Raw genomic sequence first — 18,788 nt, forward strand, 5'->3', positions numbered from 1 at the left:
GGATTGTCATCCAAATGACAACAGCGCAAACGATACTCGCCAACGAGCAAAGACTTATGATGTCACTTACGCAATGAGTTGCTCCATTCCGGCAAGCCGAGGCAAAAGTGACTCCCCGGGTTTGGGATGCGAGTTTTTCCACGTCCTCCTGTGAATTTGGGACCGTCACCTAAGAAAGGCACAAACAGGAGAAATGAACAATTGGAAACAACTTCAATGGTTGAATTGACAGTCTGTGACTTCTCCACGTTCCCGTTCTACGCTGATGGATTTTTGCTTCAACTAAGCGAGGCACGACAGCACGCGGCAACGAAGAACTTCTTCACGACTGGCAAAGCTTTCAGAACAGCCGCCTCGATGACCTCGAACGACCAAATGAACGTTCAGGCTCATGACGCAGCAGGGCGGCACTTGAACAGACCTGAAAGATTTCACAACCCCAACTAGCGCTCAATCGATCCGCGTCGTGTAACAGGAGGCTGCGGGAAGCCGCCCGCCCGCCCGCCCGTCCCATCAAACACGCGGAAGAAACAGATGGAACTTTGATGTCGGCCCATGGGCCCTAGCACGCGCGTGCACGCGCTCGCGTTTACGCGTTCGTGCCCTCGGGCTCAGAAGGCCCCGCGGCCGCAAAGCATCCCGCGGCGTGCCTGGGCATGGCAAATCATCAATGGCGTGAAATTGCGGCGTGCGTGACACATAACGTACACAAAACAATGGCGCCGTCACGGGTTTCAAGCAACGATGGCATCTAAGACTTTGGTCTTTGTTCTGCAAAAGTCATCGTTTGAAAAGGAAGGGATCGCTAACGATACTTGGATTTCGTCTTGAAAACCCCCATGGACATGAATCAATTTCATGCGGGCACGGGCAGAAGATGCGAACTCCACACAGGAAGGCCAGAGATGGAATGGAGCCCTGCATCGTGAGGCCCATTTGAGCTTTTACTCTATCGAGAGACAGACAGACAGACAGCCAGCAAGTTGTCGTTGGCACCAAGAGAGGATGCTGATGAAAAGCGTGGCGCGGCGCGGCTCCGGAAAGCCGTCATCTTCGAGCACGCCTTCCCTTCCCTTCCCTTGCACAAGAGTACAAACCGGTGTCGATAGCATGAGTCACCCACTTGGAATGAATCACACGCATGTCAGCAGCTGATTGAGATGCTTGGTGTTTAGAATGCTCATACTGAAATGTATGATGACTGGGCCCATACAAAGGTAAGGTCACCTTACGTTATCTCACATACGCAAGCACGGTGGGGAATTCGTTTAAACGAGCCGCATCTCATGGTCTGAGGGTTGTTCAAAGTGACGACAATTTGCAAGCCACATGAAGTCGACGCAAATGATTTGCCTTCGCGGGCCGAGTCTGGCGCGAGGGCCTCGACTTTGAAACCCCGTTCTACACGGTCCATCGTTCAAGCAGACGCGCGACGATTATTCGATTAAAAGGACAACTATGCGATTCGCAGCATCGTTTCAACGAGAGCCGTTTCCAAATGTTTCGAAGCCAAAGGATCAAAATTCAGTCAAAATGCAGACAACACCTGAAAAAAACTCGACCTGAATTGAATTCAGTCAGAAAGTACTCCCGTTCCTTCTTTGTCATTGTGTGCCTGCTAGAAAACAGCAAAGGGCCGACTGCAAGCATCCCTTTCCTGGCCACAGCTGGGTCACCAAGTGTCTCGAATAAACACAGGACACACCTTCGTCCAACACATATTCCTCACACTGGACGACCCCCCCCCCGCCCTCGCTCGCTTTGGACGGGAGTCCCTCCCCGTGCTCCTCTTTCCGTTTTGCCAGGAAAACAATGACCAAATCAGACTGTCGTCGCATCCAGAACGTCAAGCAAAGCACAACGACTCGGTGTGTCAGTTGTGGAATGTGCACGCTCGTCGGCGGGAGGTTGTTTCGGTCGAAGGAGAGATGTTTCACCGCTCAAGCCGCCGTCTTTTTGTGTCCCCCCCCGACGTCCCGTGCGTGCGCTCGGTTTCCCTCGGCATTGTCATGACAACAACTCGCACGCGACCACACGAAAGTGCGTTTTGAAGCAACATCCGGGCACGAGCGTGCAAAGTGTCGACGGAATAGGTGCTAAGCGTCCCGGCAAAACAACAAGTGGCGTAACAAGTGTTGACCAACAAAAAAAGGCGGCGGTGCAGTCGCTTTCGTACCTTTCTTTTCGACGAGGGGGAGAGTTGCATTCACTCTTGAAGCGGCGTTCAAATAATATCCCACGCTCCACGGTTTCCACGAGCTGTCCACTTTCTTTCGGCGAGATTTCTCCGCCGGCGCGGACGGACAGACGCCGAGAACGGCAGAGTCGCTCCACGCGTGGGGTCGTTCGGTGAAATTTCCCCGCCCGGGTTCGTCTCAGTTGCCGGAGGAGGATGCTTTGCCCCGCCCGCCTCACTTGGTCCTGGAATAGAAATCACGCCAACCCCGGCGCTGCGTAGTTTGCGTGTGCTGATTGATGGCTACCTTATTTTACCCGGGGTTCAAAACTCTTGTTCTGAGAATCCAGGAGCTATTAACCCCCCCCCCCCCAAAAAAAAAAATCCGAGTCCATTATGATGAGTGATCGCACAATGGACAATGATCCTAATGAGACGTTTGAGGTTCTCCAAGGGAGCATTTGGGAATTTCGTGACCAAACCTAATCCTTTGAATTTGACCGGTTCAAACAAGCCGGCTATCACCAGCATTAGGAGATAATCCACATGTACGGAATGTTTCACATGTTAAATGACTCTCTATCCTAATTACATCGAAATTGCAAGGTGGTGGGGGGGGGGACGGGACTCTGGGAAATCAAGCTGCATTGCGGTTTATCACACAGGTAATACCAATTCCAAAATTAATTCAGACCTTTTAGTGTGTGATAGATTTAAGTAGAGCGCTTGAGTTCGTCAAATACCTGGGAGTGGACTGCAGAGCAATGATTCTAAAATGGGGCTATGTGGACCGCTCGCGGCACGGGGGCAGACTCGAGTGAAACGCCAAGGAATCGCTGGAAGACATCTATCTCAAGTTACAACCCAAAAATTACTTTATGAGCATGTTTTTGGTCTGTCACACAAAAGTACGCCAATTTGCTTGAATTTTGTTAAAAATGCACGCCCGCTGCCATCTATTAGAGTGAATGTGAAATTACATTTTATTGTTGTGCGTCCCATAAAAAAAAAGTCAGGCACCAACAAATCCAACCTCCATGTTGTATTTCGTCGATTGGTTTACAAATGATTCCATTGCTGATAATGTACAACACACACACACACGAACAAAAATTTCCCCATTTTGCTTCATAAAAGACAATGCCAGTGTTTTACAATCCTAATACTTTCGTGTTACAAAACATACAGTAGGCATAACCCTAAAAACATTTTTTTACATATTTGCATACAAGATAAAATTGTGTCATTTTTTTTAATTGACTAAAAGTTGTGCTCTGTTTTTTTGTATTAATTGACGTTTTTTTTTAACTTTTAGGTACATGACATTTCAAATGAAACATGACTTCAATCAAGATGTTAATCGGTATTTAAGCCCAGTGTTGATGCTCAAACCGTGTCTTTCAAGAATACTATACTTTTTGGAATGAAACCTCTCCTCCACAATAGCTTTGTTTTTAAATCAAAATAGGTGCACATAACGTGATTTAAATTGAGTGGCAGCTCGGCATGTATGGTGTTAGCTTTGAATATCCACCCGCAAAAAAACAAAAAAAACAAACAACAAAAACAGAATAGGCATCTCACATTTCTGTGCGGACACAGCAACACATGAATAAATGTGCAAAATGAAAGCACAAAACATGGAAGACATTACGGGGCCAAACAACGTTTAATATCAGATTGAATGTGATTTCACTAAATGAGCGATTTCCAACATCGGAAATGAGATCGCAGCGGGGGAGCCGCATCTATTTCAGCCACCGCAAAATCCCGGTTTTGTCTCTGATGACAAAACCGCAGGCTCAGTAGTTGAACGGCCTTTCGTTGTCATGTGAGAAGTTTGGGTTGCTCTGGCCTTGGTTCCGAGCGTAAGGATCGGTCCGGGGCCGATCCCGAGCATACGGGTTGTTGAGGGATCGGGATTCTGAGTAAGGGTTGCTCAAGGGCCGGGTTTGGGCGTACGGGTCGGTCTGGTTGCGAGGCCGCGAGTACGGACCGCCGTTCATGTCCTCCAAGTTGTCATTGCGCCACTGTAATTCCAGAATATTCCGTTACCGCGGCCGTACGTCTCGCTCAGCCTTTGGAATCGACTCGAATACTCACCGAAGTTCTCCCCTGAGCCACCGAGCCGTGGCGGCTATTGCTCGGCGTCATCTCCAGGCCGGTCTCGCCGTCCCAGGCGCCGGCCGCCGTGGCCCGCGGGATCCTGGGCACCCCTGCGCCGACAAACGGTTTGACGGCCGCGGCCGGCTCGGTCTTCGCCGCGGGTTCCCGCCCGTTGGTCGGCAGGCTCGTCACCAGGGGATCCTTATCGGAGAAGTGGATCACGTCGGGTTTCCCGGTGTCGGGATCTTTCTTCTTTCTCTTGGAGGTCTTCTTTGGAGATCTAAGAGGATCGTTGGAAGAAGGACGTCGCATTATGGCCTTGAATAACGCCTTTGGATTTCATCCCTGGGATCGGTTTGTTCCGCGAAGAGCGGTCATTTCAGCTTTTGGTGCAACGCATTCAACCGAATCAGTAATCCGGGGCGGGTCTCAGATTGGAAACGGGACCGGCTGGGTTCAGTGTTGGAATTTCTGCTAGCCAGAAATGAAGAAGTCAACGGTTCATCGGCCTACGGAGGGCTGAAGAATAAATAAAACTCACCGGGTGGACGTGACGATTAGAACGGCGACTGCGATGAGCAGCAGTCCCCCGAGCACCGAGCCGACGATCACCAAGGCTAGCTTCCACGCTAACGACAACAACAACAAAACGGTTAATGACAACCGCAACAGAAGGATGGCTTGCACTTCGATGGCGTTTCAGGCTCCTGCATCCACACGGAAGCAAACGGATAGCAGGCTTTTCAAAATTTTCAATCGGGAGCAAAAGTTGTCCGGATGGGCGTTGGCGGTGTTACTCACATTCGGCGCAGTTAAACCCAGAATACCCAAAAGGGCAACTGAAAAGAAGAGAAGAGAAAAGGTGATTCAAATGTCATCATTTCAGGGCATTCCATGACAACGAAAGCACCTACTCGATACATTGCCGAGTTCCGTTGGGTGTCTGACCGCTTGGACAAGCTGCGGAGGAAAAAGAAAACGGTTGGAAATAGATGTGACTGGACGCACACGGTTTGGCAGAGCTGGCAAAAGTACTCACACTGTTCATTTCAAAACAAAGTTCAGAGAGTTGTGCAAAGTAGTGACTGATTGGACTCCTTGACTTTCAAGTGGATATCATCATAAAGTTGACGCGCCCCGAATAAAAAGCCAGATCATTGTGATGGAAAAGATGAGACCAAGATTTCAACAATTGCAACACTTTTCCCAGGTTCTATGTGGCCTGTAGTGTGTGAAACAGGAGAGAGAGCGATACATATGACAGTGAAGCAGCCACTATTTAAAGTTCAGCTGTTCTAATTTTTGTATTTTTCCCTTGACGGTTTTTGTCTTTCCGTCAGTGGTTCGATGCACAAATCACGATTGGAGCTGGCAAAAGTGAAACAATTGTCTTGAATAAGGCCGAGGCTTTACATCTTGCACTTACCAACACACGCTCTGTGACTGTAGTCCGTCGCGACGTAAGCCTTGGAACAGCGGCAGAGGAAATTTCCATCGTCTCCCGCGGAACATGTCGTCGTTTTCTCATCGCAGGGTTGCTTCATACACAGACTCGTGTCTTGTAGAAGCAAGAAGCAAACAGTAGGGCCCAGATGTAGCTAACGTGCTAGCTAGCGAGCTCACTCGTGAATCGGATCAATGGTCAAAAATATGGATCATCATCATAGAAGCCGCGCCTAGTACGCCTATTTGACATCCATATCAAGCTCCCTACGGAATTGCAGGAAACATACATGTGAATGTGGAATTTGCCAGAAGACACGCGACGCATTCGGAGGCTTTGGCTACGGCTCCCACAACGTCCTGTGTTTTGACTCGAGCCGACGTCTGGAAGACCATCTCCACGGAGGCGCCGACGCCAGCCCCGGCTCGTCCTTTTCCATTTTCAAATGGCCTGCATGGGCAAAGCTGACGTGAAAAGAAGCAAAACCCGAACGGTGAAGCCAGATCCAAGGAGCCCAATTCTTTGTCGACTTACTTGAGTTCCAACACAATAGAACGCAAGTAGCCAGAACTCTCATTGAAAAGGACACCAATCTGTGCGGTAGAGAGAAATACGGCATTGATTTATTTATTTTCAAGCGTTTTATCAGACACTCCCACGTGGATGAGGAAGAGAAATCTGACCTGATCAGAAATTTGCTCCGCGGCACGTTGAAATGCCGGCGATGTTTTGTTTCTCATGTCCTTTTCGAATGCTAATCCAGGCACTTGCAGTTGTCCGGGAAACACCTTGGCTGAAACATGACAATGTATACAGTTCATCAAAACAAAACCTCCAATATATATATATATATCTATCAATGCAATGATATCCATTTCTTGACAACATTGATTCATTTTCTCAGAATCGGGTATCAAAAAGTGGATCGGAATCCCATCAAACAACAAATCATCTTTTCATGGTTGTTCACTCAATCCAGTGAACCCCTTGATAGTCACGTTAAGGGCGCTGCCCGGGAACAATGTTGAAGTGTGCGAGGAGCGTCACGAAGATAAAAGTAGTCCTTTGCTGCCATTTCCCCAATACTTGCCAGTCTCACAACGCCGGCTGTCCTCGTCGTAGTAATCACCAGCCATACATAAGCAAACCCGGGTTTGATTGGCACGGGCCTCGCACGTGCTTCGGGCAGGACACGGATGTCGCGCGCATATGTCTAGGCGGCGACAAACAATCACAAAAACGTGTCAGCCTTTCCAGCGGTGTTGAAATACTAAGAGCGCGGATTACAGTTGAAGTGAAAGAACCTGGATTATCTGTGGGCAGAGGAGTTGTGCCAGGTGTGGTCGATTGAGCCGGGTCGGTCGGGATAGCCGACTCGGGGGTCGTCGATTGAGTCGACTCGGGGGTCGTCGATTGAGCCGACTCGGGGGTCGTCGATTGAGCCGACTCGGGGGTCGTCGATTGAGCCGGCTCGGGGGTCGTCGATTGAGCCGGGTCGGTCGGAATAGCCGACTCGGGGGTCGTCGATTGAGCCGACTCGGGGGTCGTCGATTGAGCCGGGTCGGTCGGGATAGCCGGCTCGGGGGTCGCCGGATTCCCCGGCTCGGATGCAGTTGGATTTGTTGGGTTCGGTACGACTCGCTGAACTGCAGCTGCAAAAATATGGGAACATCAAAAATGAGAGATTGCGTCGAATCGGTTTGGTTCAAAATGCTGCCGAAGTTCCCGGTATCGCTCTCAAAATGACCACCTGATCCAAAACAAGGGCTCACTTACAAAACCAAACACAACCGACCTTAAAACATGAATGGAACTCTTTCCTGAGCTTGTGTTAGGTGAGGACCTTGTTTTGGTGTGGAAAGGAAGAAAATCGTTTTCTTTTCGCACGCAGTCATAGTTTGCCTTCAGTGGCAGTCTCAAAACACGAGCACTGAACTACACGACGACGATTTCGAACTTAAAAGGGCGTAAATTACACAACGTGCTTTTCAAGCCCATTGAAAACTAATCGAGCCCCCCCCAGTCAACCAAACATTATGTCTTGCCTTCAAAAAAAAAAGCCAGGCTATAACAAATGGGTCGTAAGGTAGGATTTGATTGCTCTTATCGACACACTGGTCAAATATTTACACAGTGTGCGCTAGTACGAACTCATTCGGATATGGAGTTCCCGGAGCGGGTGCGCAGACCACGCTAACCAATTTATTTATTTCCAATGTTTATTTTGCTTTCCTCTGGAAATGATCAAATAACTAAAACATTGTCTTAGTACATTAGTATATTATATATATATGTGTGTGTGTGTGTGTAGTTGTTTTCAATTGTTTTCAGTCAGCTGACTCACTTCTCTGACAATAAAAAAGGCAAAGAAAAGAATCGGCGTGAGCTTGAAACCGTCAAGATGAACGGAAATAAAACATTTGAGCTTTTCTCTGCTTACTCATAATAAAGCAAAAAAGGAAAGCAGTGGGTACATTTGATTCGATCGAAAATAAATCGACCTAAGACAATTCCATTCAAAAAGAAAGGAGTAAAAATTACTTACAGGTCGCAAAGAGGCAAAGGACAAAAGCAAGTTTCATTTCTGGCGCCATCAGAGACAAACAAACAACATGTAGAGTTTGTCTCCAAACTCAAGATGATTCTCAAAGAGCCGTGAGTCGGAGAGGCGTCAACGTCCTCTCACCTTGGATGACGACGACCTGGCTGCGGAACTCACTTTTTAATCGTTAGCCACTCCTTCGAGGAGGCTGGAAATGTGTGCACATACAGTGACCCTCGCTATTTCGCTGTTCGTTTATCGCGGCTTCAGTGCATCGCGGATTTTTTCAAATGTATTCATCATTGTTTTTGTTTTTTTTTAAGTCCGCAAAAGGTCCGCGAGAAGCATCGAAAGTCGGCAAAACAACAGCGAGTCACATAGAGCAACATATACAGTACTACATGTATATGTTTACTGTATTTTGTTATTCATAAACTAACCTAACTTATACATCCTCTTGTTTCTTGTTTTATGTTGAGAGGGAAGAAATTTCATCTGCTGTATGTTACACATACAGCACATTTGACAATAAAGTTGTATCCAATCCAATGTTTAAATCTATTAGTATACAGCATTAAGTCGTGTTAATTACTTCAAAATTTACTTCTACATGCATGTATACCATTAAATTTGGCCTTATAAATATTATGTACATGTACCTATATTGGGGGGGGATCGCTACTTCGCAGATTTTCGTTTATCGCGGGTGGTTTTGGTCCCCATTAACCGAGATAAACGAGGGATTACTGTATACTCTTTCGGTCCAGGAGATGTCACTTCCTGGATGAACGCAATGTCGGAGCACACCTGCGCATGCCAATGACAGCCAAGACAACATTTCACATCCACCAATCCGATTCGCTAGCTAGCAAGTTAGCAACGGCCGATACATTTTACTGTGAAATGATTTGATGTGGTTCCATTAAATGAAAACTGATGTGCCATTTCAATTTGGTTTTCGTAGCATATACACGACGGAGACGGTCACAACGCTCAGTAAGCCGTAGTGATATTGGGGGGCTGCCTTCCTTTCTTTTGTCTTTTGGTGAATTTACGACAGTTCCCTCAAGTTTTCATGAAACCCTGAGACCACACCTTCGGCAAACATGATTCACAACACTTAAACGTTGCGACAGGAATCCCTGCTGGCCATTAAGTTTGGGCTGGGACAAAGGTGCAGCAAGTGACCTTTGAGCCCTCACCATCACACTGGATTCGTCCACCCACTTTCTAAAAATAAACTCATCATGTCGAGTACGCGGTAGAGTTGGAACGATCCATGTCACATTTGGTCAATAAAAGTTAATTAGACCCAAGCTGACATCCCACCATTTCCCGTTATAATGGAATTATCTCAAAGGGGACTTTGATCCCGGACGCTCTTGTGCAGCAACGCACCCCTGAACTCGAGCCCCACGTCATCAGGGAGGGCGTTGGGGGTTAGGACCCCAAAACGTCCCCCCCAGACAACCAGATAAAACCTGATACATTTCAAATAAATCTGCATCATGTCATCAGGCGAGTTCCAAAAGCGTGAAATTGATTTTTTTTTTTGGTAACCGTTGGCTTCTCATGAAGCAAATTTGCCATGTTACGGCTATGGATTCTTTTTTTTTTTGCTTTCCCCGAACTGAAATATTTTACGAGCATGTTTTTTACGTCACTAGATTTGCGATAACGGAGTCTCTTAACATCAGCCCGTGTCACGGCGCTGAGCGTCTGGGAGTCCAAAGTCAAAAACGGGCACGGCCTTCCTTCACCCCGCCCAGCCTGCCGCTCCTGGCAACGGGCGCCGCGGCCGAAATGGGGAAACGGCAGTAAAGCAAACAAAGGCCAACGGGCTCTTCTTACCTTGACGACTTTTGGAGTGCTTTCTCCCGCCATCACCATGTTTGCATACCTGTGTGAAGGAGGACAGGCGCTTTAGAAATGCGTCACGGTCGACAAACGGCTGTGGAATGGCTCCTGCATCCTGGAAAAAGAGAGCGTTGCCGCAAAGACTTGTGCGGGAGCAGACAGTTGTAGACCTGGAACACAAAAGACGTGTCGGTTATGCCTCGTTCGCAAAACATTGCATTGGACAGAAAATGTGGATTTAACAGGTGGTTAAAAACTACCAAGAAATGAGTTAGCTGTTTAGCAGTGTTAAAAAAAAAAAAAAAAAAAAAAAAAGACAATTTCATATCAACATTTTTCAGGGGTCCCCACAGCAAGTCACTCACATGATTTATTAGTCTTATTTTTTTTTCCCCAAACACCGGATGGATGCCCTTTTCTTGATGCCACTCACCCATGTCCGCGTCCGTGTCCAAAACGGTCAAGAAGGGCGTGCAAATCCAATCCTCAAGCCAATCTACAGGGTCAAAATCATGAAGCCAACATCGGGTCTCATTTCACTCCAGTTTAGTGGCGCTTACGTTTCAAGTCGAAGAACTGTTCATTTTCAACCATTTAGATACAACTTTAAAATCACGTGCAAAACATTTCAATTGAATCCTTCATTGAGATTTTCCTATTTTTAAATGTCATTGTTGTCCAGGTGACAGAAACTGAAAAGAAATCTCCTTTGTAGGAACACTACTTCCGTATTTTGAGATTGGTTATTCTGGCGAGACAGAGTGGGAAAATGTTTGTGGCACATCAATCACTCTTGGCAAATTGCATTTAAAAACGAGAAGCACGTTTTCCTTTTGTAACAAAAAAAGGTTTTTATTGGCTTCTCTAATCCGTTCATCATCTCAATAACAGGTCGAGCCCGGGAAATCATGTCACGAGGGTCTAGTACTAATGAGACAAAGGAAAGGGGAGGCTTCTGCTACAACATTTGGTATTGAGGTGAGCGTCACGAAAAAAAAAAGCCATAAAAATCATGCATACTTGATAAAAAAAAAAAATCAAAAACAAATGAACCAAAAAAAAAAAACCGACACATTTTTAGTGTTTTTGTACGTTTTTGTAAACAATATCCTTCTAGGGTTCATATCAAAAACACGTGATGGCAAGTAACAAAAATAAGGGGGATATACCATGAGAGAAAGAAAAAGTTCTACAAGGCATCTAGAATGCAACACTGCTTGGCATGGGTGTTTTTACATTACAACAACAACAACAACAAAAAAGCAATGACAAAACATTTTTCAAATCATACCTTTTGCATTTTGACAAGTCACTTGCTCTATCATTGTAAACACGGGCAGTGTAAAAAATGATGACACAACATGTCCAAGCTATCCTACAAAGATTTCCACTACATACAATGAAACGCGCGTCCCTGCTTTCTTACGCTTTAGTGATATGAGGTATATTTAGTCAATCTTATCGTCTTTTTCTCTCCGTTTCCGTTCAAAGCATAGTGTGTTTGGAGGGAAGCGGCTGGTCGGTCAAGTTTTTTTCATTTTTCCTTTTTCGCCTCGCAGCTTCCGAGTCACCGAAAACCAGCGGGGAGGTACGGCTGGGGCAAACCGGGCCGTTGAGGCCAACGGGAAATCAACTCAACCCGACATCAAGCCCGGCCGCCGGGACCGAGAGAACGGCTTGAACCGCGGAAGACAAAGAAGGCCATTGTTCGTTCTCGGGAGTTCAGGACCGATGCATATTCCGGAGGAGTGTCGGATAAATTAACTCTTCTGCTGCGTTGGTGCTACAAAAGGTGTGTGGCGGCTCGTGGAGAATAAATACAAAAAAAAAAAACAACTGAGCGAGAGAGAAAAGTTCCAGCACGTCAGCCGAGCTCTGGAGAAACACTTAAATACAAAGAGCTACTCTCAAAATATTGGATCACAAAATTATGGCAAATCCATTTTTACATCACCTGACAAACCGCAAGAAAGTCGACCCCCCCCCAAAAAAAACCAAACAAACCCCAATGCCCATTAAAATCATCAGCCCGCCCTGTCAAAACCCTCGTTCACAGTTTTCTCCTTTGAAAATACACATTATTTATTTCTACCCCAAGAGTCAAAGAAAATCCAATGGGTTATTGTTTCTGATGATATGTTTGGAGGGGAAAAAAAAGTGCTCGTTTGATTCCATTGACGAAAAAAGAAAAAAGTGAGGTGACTGTTGCGGTTCGCTTGCTGGCTTTTGTGTTTTCAGTCACACGGGTCTCAATGCAACTCTTTTCGACATGCTGGTTTCACATTGACACGCAACAGTACCATCTTTTGGACTGAAACACGCAGGAGAGCCAAAACATGAGCGCCAGGAGTAAAATTGAAACGTTAAAAAATAAAAAAATCAAAGCTCTGTCGTTTCAAAGTACACCTGTAAAAACTGTGCTAATTGCATCTCATCATACAAAGTCTTATCACACAATGTTGCCTATTTCCTGAGTTCATGTTTCTTGTAACAGACAATATATACTTTTGTTTGTTTGTTTGTTTTTTTTTTTGCCACGTGAGTTCTGGGCTTTCCCTGCCACAAGTGTTGTGTGTGGTGTTTTTTTTGTAATTATGAACGTTATTACTTTACAAAGGTATGATGATTGGTAAAACGAGGGTTTCGAAAGTAATAAATGCAAGTTCATCTCTACCCTCCAAAATGTTTTAAATTACATTTAAAATCTACGGTTTATGCCGGCCCCCAGCCCCACCCAAAAAAAAAAAAACCAACCCCCACTACATTTTCCCAACAACATGTAAGCGACAAAAATCATGTTTCATAAAAATAAGAATGAAAAACATTGCATTTGAGGCCATGGAAGACCCTCCCTGGTCATGTTTGCATCAACATTTAATGGCAGTGTTGAAAAAAAAAAAAACATTGCTACAAGAACAAAATTGGGATGCGTGTGTGTGTGTGTGTGTGTGTGTGTGTGGACGGGGGCGGGGGGGAAGCAAAAACAGCCCCCCCTCCCCTTCCCCAGCGGGCTCACCTCATTTGACCCTTATCTGAAACTTTGGCTTGTCGGGGTTTTTGATCCTGTACTCACCGGCTCAGTGACGTCAGCTAACAAGCTGGTAAACCCTGAGAACTCTGAGACCGGAGTCCGTATTCTGTGGTCCACCTCGGCGCCGGGGTCGCCGCCGTAGCTCAGAGGGGTGCGGCGTCCCGACTTGAACTGGGAGCCGAAGGCCTGGGCGAAATTTTCAATCTGGTACGTGGCGGATTCTTTCGGGGGATTCAGGGGGGACAGGTCCGAGTAGCCGGAAGCGGCGCCGCCCCCGGCCTTGGCCCGTTGCCCCTTGGAGCTTTCCGCCTGGGCGGTCAGATCCTGGGGAGGGAGGCTGAAGGCGCCGGGCGAGTGCTGCTTCTCCAGCTGCTCCGTCAGCTCCTGAGACGGCGTGAGCTGCTGGTGGCCGGCCGGCTCCAGCGTGAGGTGGAAGGCCGCTTGGGAGGGGGAGCCCACCAGCATGCCGTAGTGGGACTTGGACGAGGCGGCCGAAGAGGAGGAGGAGGAGGAGGAGGAGGGGGCGGAGGCGGACGCGGACGAGGGCGCGACGACGGGCAGCGGCGAGGAAACGGCGGCCGGGTAGCCGCAGTCCAGCGGGGGCGCGCCGTAGACGTGCTTGTCGGCGAACAGCGGCCCCGTGGGACTGGAGCCGCTGGACAGGAGCGGGAAGGGCCCCGCCGCGCCCAGGCCGGCGAAGGGCCCGCTGTGGCTGGTGCGCTCCAGGGCCTGCAGGAGAAACTTGGAGTACTCGCTCATCACCGCCGTTTTATCGCCCCCGGCGTCGCCCGCGTCGTCCTCCAGCTCGGGGGTGACGGGCGCCGCCGGCTGGAGGTCCACGTGGTGCGGGTGGTCCGACAGGTCGAACGCCACGTCGTGGTGCTGGTGGTGGTGGGCCCCGTCCGGCTTGTGGCTGTAGTGGTCCAGCAGGCTTTGCAGAACCTCGTCGGGGATGCCCGACTTGTCGTGCTTGAGTTCCAGGGGGGACGCGTCCAGCATGGCCAGCGTGGGCTCGGGGCCCAGGGAAACTTGGATGACGCCGCCCCCCTGCGACGCCATGTGGAGCGCGCCCGCTCCGTAGTCGCTGTTGACGGCGTGGAGGTATCGCCGCTTCTTCACAAACTGCATAGCGTCGTCGTAGTTGCTGCTGCCGGTGGCGGCGGTGACGGCGACGGGACCCAGACCCTGCTTGGTGCCCCCGCCTCCCTGGAGCAGAGCCATGTTATCCAGCCCCGAAGCATCCACGTGATCCAGGGAGCTGCTGGCTTTTTGGCCTAAGGGCTTTTGGCCGTCGGCGCCGTCTTGGAGAGAAAGGAGGCCCTTGTCCAAACCCTTCCGGCCGGCTTTTTTAAAGACCAATTTGGGGGAGCGCCCCTGCGTGGCGGAGCCCGAGGGCTGCTCCATGCCGTAGTCCTGCAGGCTCACGTCGCGCGGCGCGGAGGACGCGGCCGCGCCCTTCTTCCTCTTGCGCTCGCCGCCCTCTCCGTTTTTGGCCCTGGCCCGCTTGCGCCCGGAGGTGGTGGCGTTTCCCTGAGTGAGCGAATAGCTGCCCTGGCCCAGCTCGGCGTCGCCGAGCTCCAGCATGTTGGGGTCCAGGCCCTTCTTTATGGCTTCTCCGCAAGTCCGCTTGTGCTTCAGTAACCGGTCGGTTCTTGAGAAAAACTGAAAGGTTGACAAAGGGAGAGAGCGAGACGCACCAAAACAATAAGATGCAGTGACCCAATTTTAACGGCTTTTTTTTTTTTGTGGGGGGAGTGGACTCCCCAGTTGTGCTGGCGGCAGTGCTTCCAACTACAGAAAAGCTTTTCTTTTTTTGTTGTTGTTTAAAATGACTGAGCTAAACTAGAAGCCCCAGAAAAAAAATGAGTTGTTTTTTTTTTCCTGCTTCACGCTGCATTTTTTTGGACAGGTGCGAGCTTACATTTCAATCATCGACGAATCGTTCGGAGACCTCGTTGAACTGACCCGTCCAAATCCCCAGAATGTCAGCCTTTCAAGCGAAAAGGTCCCGGTTTCCGGAGTCCGGCACAAAAGCCGACCCATTATTTTTGTGTTTGATGCAAAAACAACAGGCCTCCCTCCTTATCCCCTTCACTGTCTGAACAGATTACGATTTGAACCGAATAAAAGCGCAACATTTGCTCGGGCGTCTCGACCAAAGCGCGGGAAGCGAAGAAGGCCCGGAAGCCACCCCCGAAGTTCAAACGGACGGAGAAACAAGCCCCCCAAACCTACTTGTTGGCACGTATCGCATCGGTACGGCTTCTCGCCGCTGTGCGTCCGTTTGTGTCGCTCCATGTGGTACTTCTGGATGAAACGCATGTTGCACTGGTCGCAGCTGAAAGGCTTCTCTCCTGCAACAAACGCCCGGGCCGTCATTTGCGGGTCGTTCCGCGGTTCCCCGAAAACCAAAAGCGAAAATCGCTCGACTCACCGCTGTGGATCTTCTCATGCCGCTGGAGCAGGTACTTCTGAATGAAGCTCATGTTACACTGACTGCACCGGAAAGGCCTCTCACCTGTGCGATCAAGAGTACGACCGCCCCCCCGCAACACATTAATTATCGCTCGGCCTCACGAGACGACACGATATCCGATTTGCCGGCGGAGCATCCGAAGCGCAAAAATACAAAAGGCAAAGAGAGCAGCGAAAGCCTCTCACCTGTGTGTATGAGCACGTGTCTGCGCAAGTGATAGGAGCTGCGGAAGGCGGCGTTACAGTGCTCGCAGATATGCGGTTTGGAGTTGGGGGACAGGCAGGCTCCGTCGGCGTCCAGCATCGTGGCCTGTCGGGGGACACGCGACAGCGGCGGGACGGTTACGCCTGGCCCGACGGCATCCTCTCATTACCCGAGCACAAGTGAGCAAGACTTTGGGGCAAGACCGTTCTCAAAAAGGCGAGATCATTTCCAACAGTTGGTCATTCGCAAAGTCTCACGCATCCCCGGTTTCATCCGACGGAAAAGCCCAACGAAGCCCCGCGTGCGTGTCAGAGCGGGATTCTTTTGAGGATGCGCGGCCAACCTTTGCGGCGTCGCTGCGTTTCCTCCGGGCTTTGCCTCCCTGTCCGTCCCCGTTGGTCCTCCTCCCTCTCTTGGCCGAGGCATCTTTCGGCTCTTTCGGCGCTCGCCCCGACATCTGAGGGCCGACCGCAAGCGAGATCGGTCTCAAAGTGACGCAAGAGTCTCATCTTCACGTTTGCGCTCGGGACTCACCGGTTCCCCGAGAGAGCGCACGTTGCTGTGGCCGAGGTCGTGCAGGAGCATGTTGTGGTGATTCTGGTGGTGGTTGCCGTACGACATGTCCGGCACGTCGCCGCCGCTCTTCCCCGCGCCGGCGCAGTTCATCGGCACGCCGCCGCCGCCCCCGCCGTAGAGAGGCATGCGATAATCCAGCTCGCTGAGCCGCTCCTGCTTGATGCCCATGCTGTGGAGGAAGCCCCCCGCGCTGGCGCTCTGGTGCTCGGGGGGCGAGTCGCGCTCCTTCTTGAGGACCATCTCCTGCGGGAGGTCGCCCATGACCGACTGCGAGGTGAGCCGCGTGAAGCTGGTGACGGGCGGCAGGTGGCTGAACATGAGCATGCCGGGCGCAAAGTTGGGGTCCATGCCGCCGTTGCGCAAAAACTCATTGCCAATTTTGTCTTGGATAATACTCATGGTGGTCGCTTCGCTGCGGGCGGGCCGGGCCAATCGATCTAAAGAGGAATGCGGGAGAACGCCCTGAAAGAGAGGACAGACGTACACACGCTTCGTAACGGCTTAGCTACAAGCCTTTACAGATCCACAGACGTGGGATAATCATGAATAAAAATCTTTGTATGTCAGTCCAATGGTCTGTCAACACTTTCAAATATAGACGCTGGCCTTTACGAAGTGATATGTAGCTTGGCCCCAAAAATGTGACCAGTAGACTTCATTCTGAATGTTTGGAACATTCTTTTGGCAATTAACAAATGCCAATAAGTGACCGCCAAGTCTTCCTTGTTCAAAAGGACAAGGACAGACAAAAGTAGTCAAATGCACATCACGTGGGTGACAAAAGTCCTTAAATAATGGCTCAGAAATCGGTCTACAATTGAATGGAAAATATGAACGTTCCTACTCATGTAACCTGGAGACTAAATGGAACATTTGGAGTAAAGCGCTGTCATTTTAACGACTCGTTTGCACCTTGGCAGAGCAAGCGTGAAAGCCAATAAGTCCGGACGTCTGCTTCGGTCCAAAAAGATCTCCTTTGTTTTTCACATGCAAGTCGAATGATCAAATTTGGAACGAATTAGTGTTGTCGTTGTTGTTGCGGGTATTTTGAAACAGTCGTTCGCACCTCGGCCTATCAAACGTTGACGCCAATAAATGGGACTGCAACACTACTAATTAGTCGGTTGGGTAGAATTGCCCAAACAAACGCGACTTGACATTTGGGTAACGAAACTAAGGACACACTCTTGTGCCGAAACGAGCTCGCCTGGGCTTCCCGGACTTGCTCTCGAGCCCTCGTCCCGGCGACCATTTGTCTCGGCGACACATTGAACACGGAGCAGATGAGCTTTTGTCATCCATAACAGTTAGCCGGCGAGTTAGCATTGCAGCCGACTCGCCACAATGAGCCCGACGACGCATTATCGAGCCCGCACTCCAAACCTGCCAGCAAAACGCTGAGAAAAGCACCACGAGCCGTTCGGCAAAGTCCCATTAGACGAGACGGCTTGACAGAAGCTCAAAGTTAACCCCGAGTGTGCCCCGTTTGCTTGGCGTATCCATTGGCTATTTAAAAAAAAAAAAACGGATCCGCGATTACTCGGCATAATTGCTCATTTCAATGAAGATACGTTGATACAAACTCTGCACATTGCTCCATTCGTGGTTCCATCTGCCACGGGTGGCGTGAATGGCTCATTTCCCGAGCTTTGCTGGCCAAATTAAATGGAGCTGGCTGGCGCTCCGTTGATTGATAGCTAACTTTAGCTGCAATTACGAGCGGATAATCATTACCGAGCGTGCGCGTGGCTGGCACAAAAAAACAAAAAAAAAAAAAAACAAAAAGCACACCCTTCTCAAGGCTATTTCGGTTCCACGTCGACTCCGGCTCCAATGACCCAACACGAGCCATCGCGGCTAAATAAAAACCGAGCTTCGAGCTTTTTCCGCGCAGCCGTGTTTATAACAATCAAACTAGCCGCGAGCTAGTTAGCCGGCTGCTAACGCGCTAGCAGTTAGCTCCGAGTTGAAAAAAAAAGCCGCATTACGGCCCGCGCATCACAAACAATGATGCTGCCTTTCGGTGCGGCGCCCCGCGGTCGGCGAGCCAGCGGACGCGTCGCGTGGATCTCGACCGAGTTCGGACCGAACCGCGAAACGGGAGCCGGCTCGGGTTCTCGCTCACCAACACATGACCGCAGACGGCTCGGAACGTGCCCGCGGCGCCTCCGTATTCCCAGCTTTGGGGGATTTTATTGCCAAAACACCGCTCTGCGGCAGCGGCTGCTTTCTTCCATCTTGTCGTGGCGCGGGGGATTATGGGTGCAGGCGGACGGGTCGTGAGAGGAGACAGCCGCAGCCGCAGCCGCAGCCAGCCTGCTGATGCTGCTGCTACTGATGATGATGTCGAGGGAGGGGACTGACTTTCCTTTGCCT

General features: G+C 49.7%; 2 protein-coding genes across 3 annotated transcripts; both read right to left on the reverse strand.

Moving 5' to 3' along the window:
* Window positions 1-3,483: 3,483 nt before the first annotated feature.
* LOC109524028 (mucin-13-like) lies at window positions 3,484-8,489 on the reverse strand. Its single transcript, XM_019883595.1, has 13 exons — window positions 8,272-8,489; window positions 7,194-7,378; window positions 7,031-7,100; window positions 6,817-6,939; window positions 6,410-6,519; window positions 6,261-6,319; window positions 6,016-6,176; window positions 5,709-5,840; window positions 5,197-5,242; window positions 5,084-5,121; window positions 4,824-4,911; window positions 4,280-4,562; window positions 3,484-4,206 (listed from the first exon to the last, which is right to left on the reverse strand). The coding sequence occupies exons 1-13, from the start codon at window positions 8,318-8,320 to the stop codon at window positions 3,979-3,981; spliced, it is 1,572 nt and encodes a 523-aa protein (XP_019739154.1). The 5' UTR covers window positions 8,321-8,489; the 3' UTR covers window positions 3,484-3,978.
* Window positions 8,490-10,965: 2,476 nt separating this feature from the next.
* On the reverse strand, window positions 10,966-18,764 carry znf281b (zinc finger protein 281b). 2 transcript variants are annotated; one of them, XM_019883593.1, is made up of 7 exons: window positions 18,538-18,764; window positions 16,371-16,874; window positions 16,180-16,293; window positions 15,818-15,941; window positions 15,591-15,683; window positions 15,392-15,510; window positions 10,966-14,818 (listed from the first exon to the last, which is right to left on the reverse strand). In XM_019883593.1, the coding sequence occupies exons 2-7, from the start codon at window positions 16,809-16,811 to the stop codon at window positions 13,154-13,156; spliced, it is 2,556 nt and encodes an 851-aa protein (XP_019739152.1). In that variant the 5' UTR covers window positions 16,812-16,874; window positions 18,538-18,764; the 3' UTR covers window positions 10,966-13,153. The 2 variants fall into 2 exon arrangements, with proteins under 2 accessions (XP_019739152.1, XP_019739153.1); XM_019883594.1 differs by having other exon boundaries at window positions 15,591-15,674; window positions 18,538-18,763.
* Between the last annotated feature and the right edge of the window lie 24 nt (window positions 18,765-18,788).

Source organism: Hippocampus comes, unplaced genomic scaffold, assembly GCF_001891065.2.
Source record: "Hippocampus comes isolate QL1 unplaced genomic scaffold, H_comes_QL1_v1.1 scaffold367, whole genome shotgun sequence".
Lineage (NCBI taxonomy): Eukaryota > Metazoa > Chordata > Actinopteri > Syngnathiformes > Syngnathidae > Hippocampus > Hippocampus comes.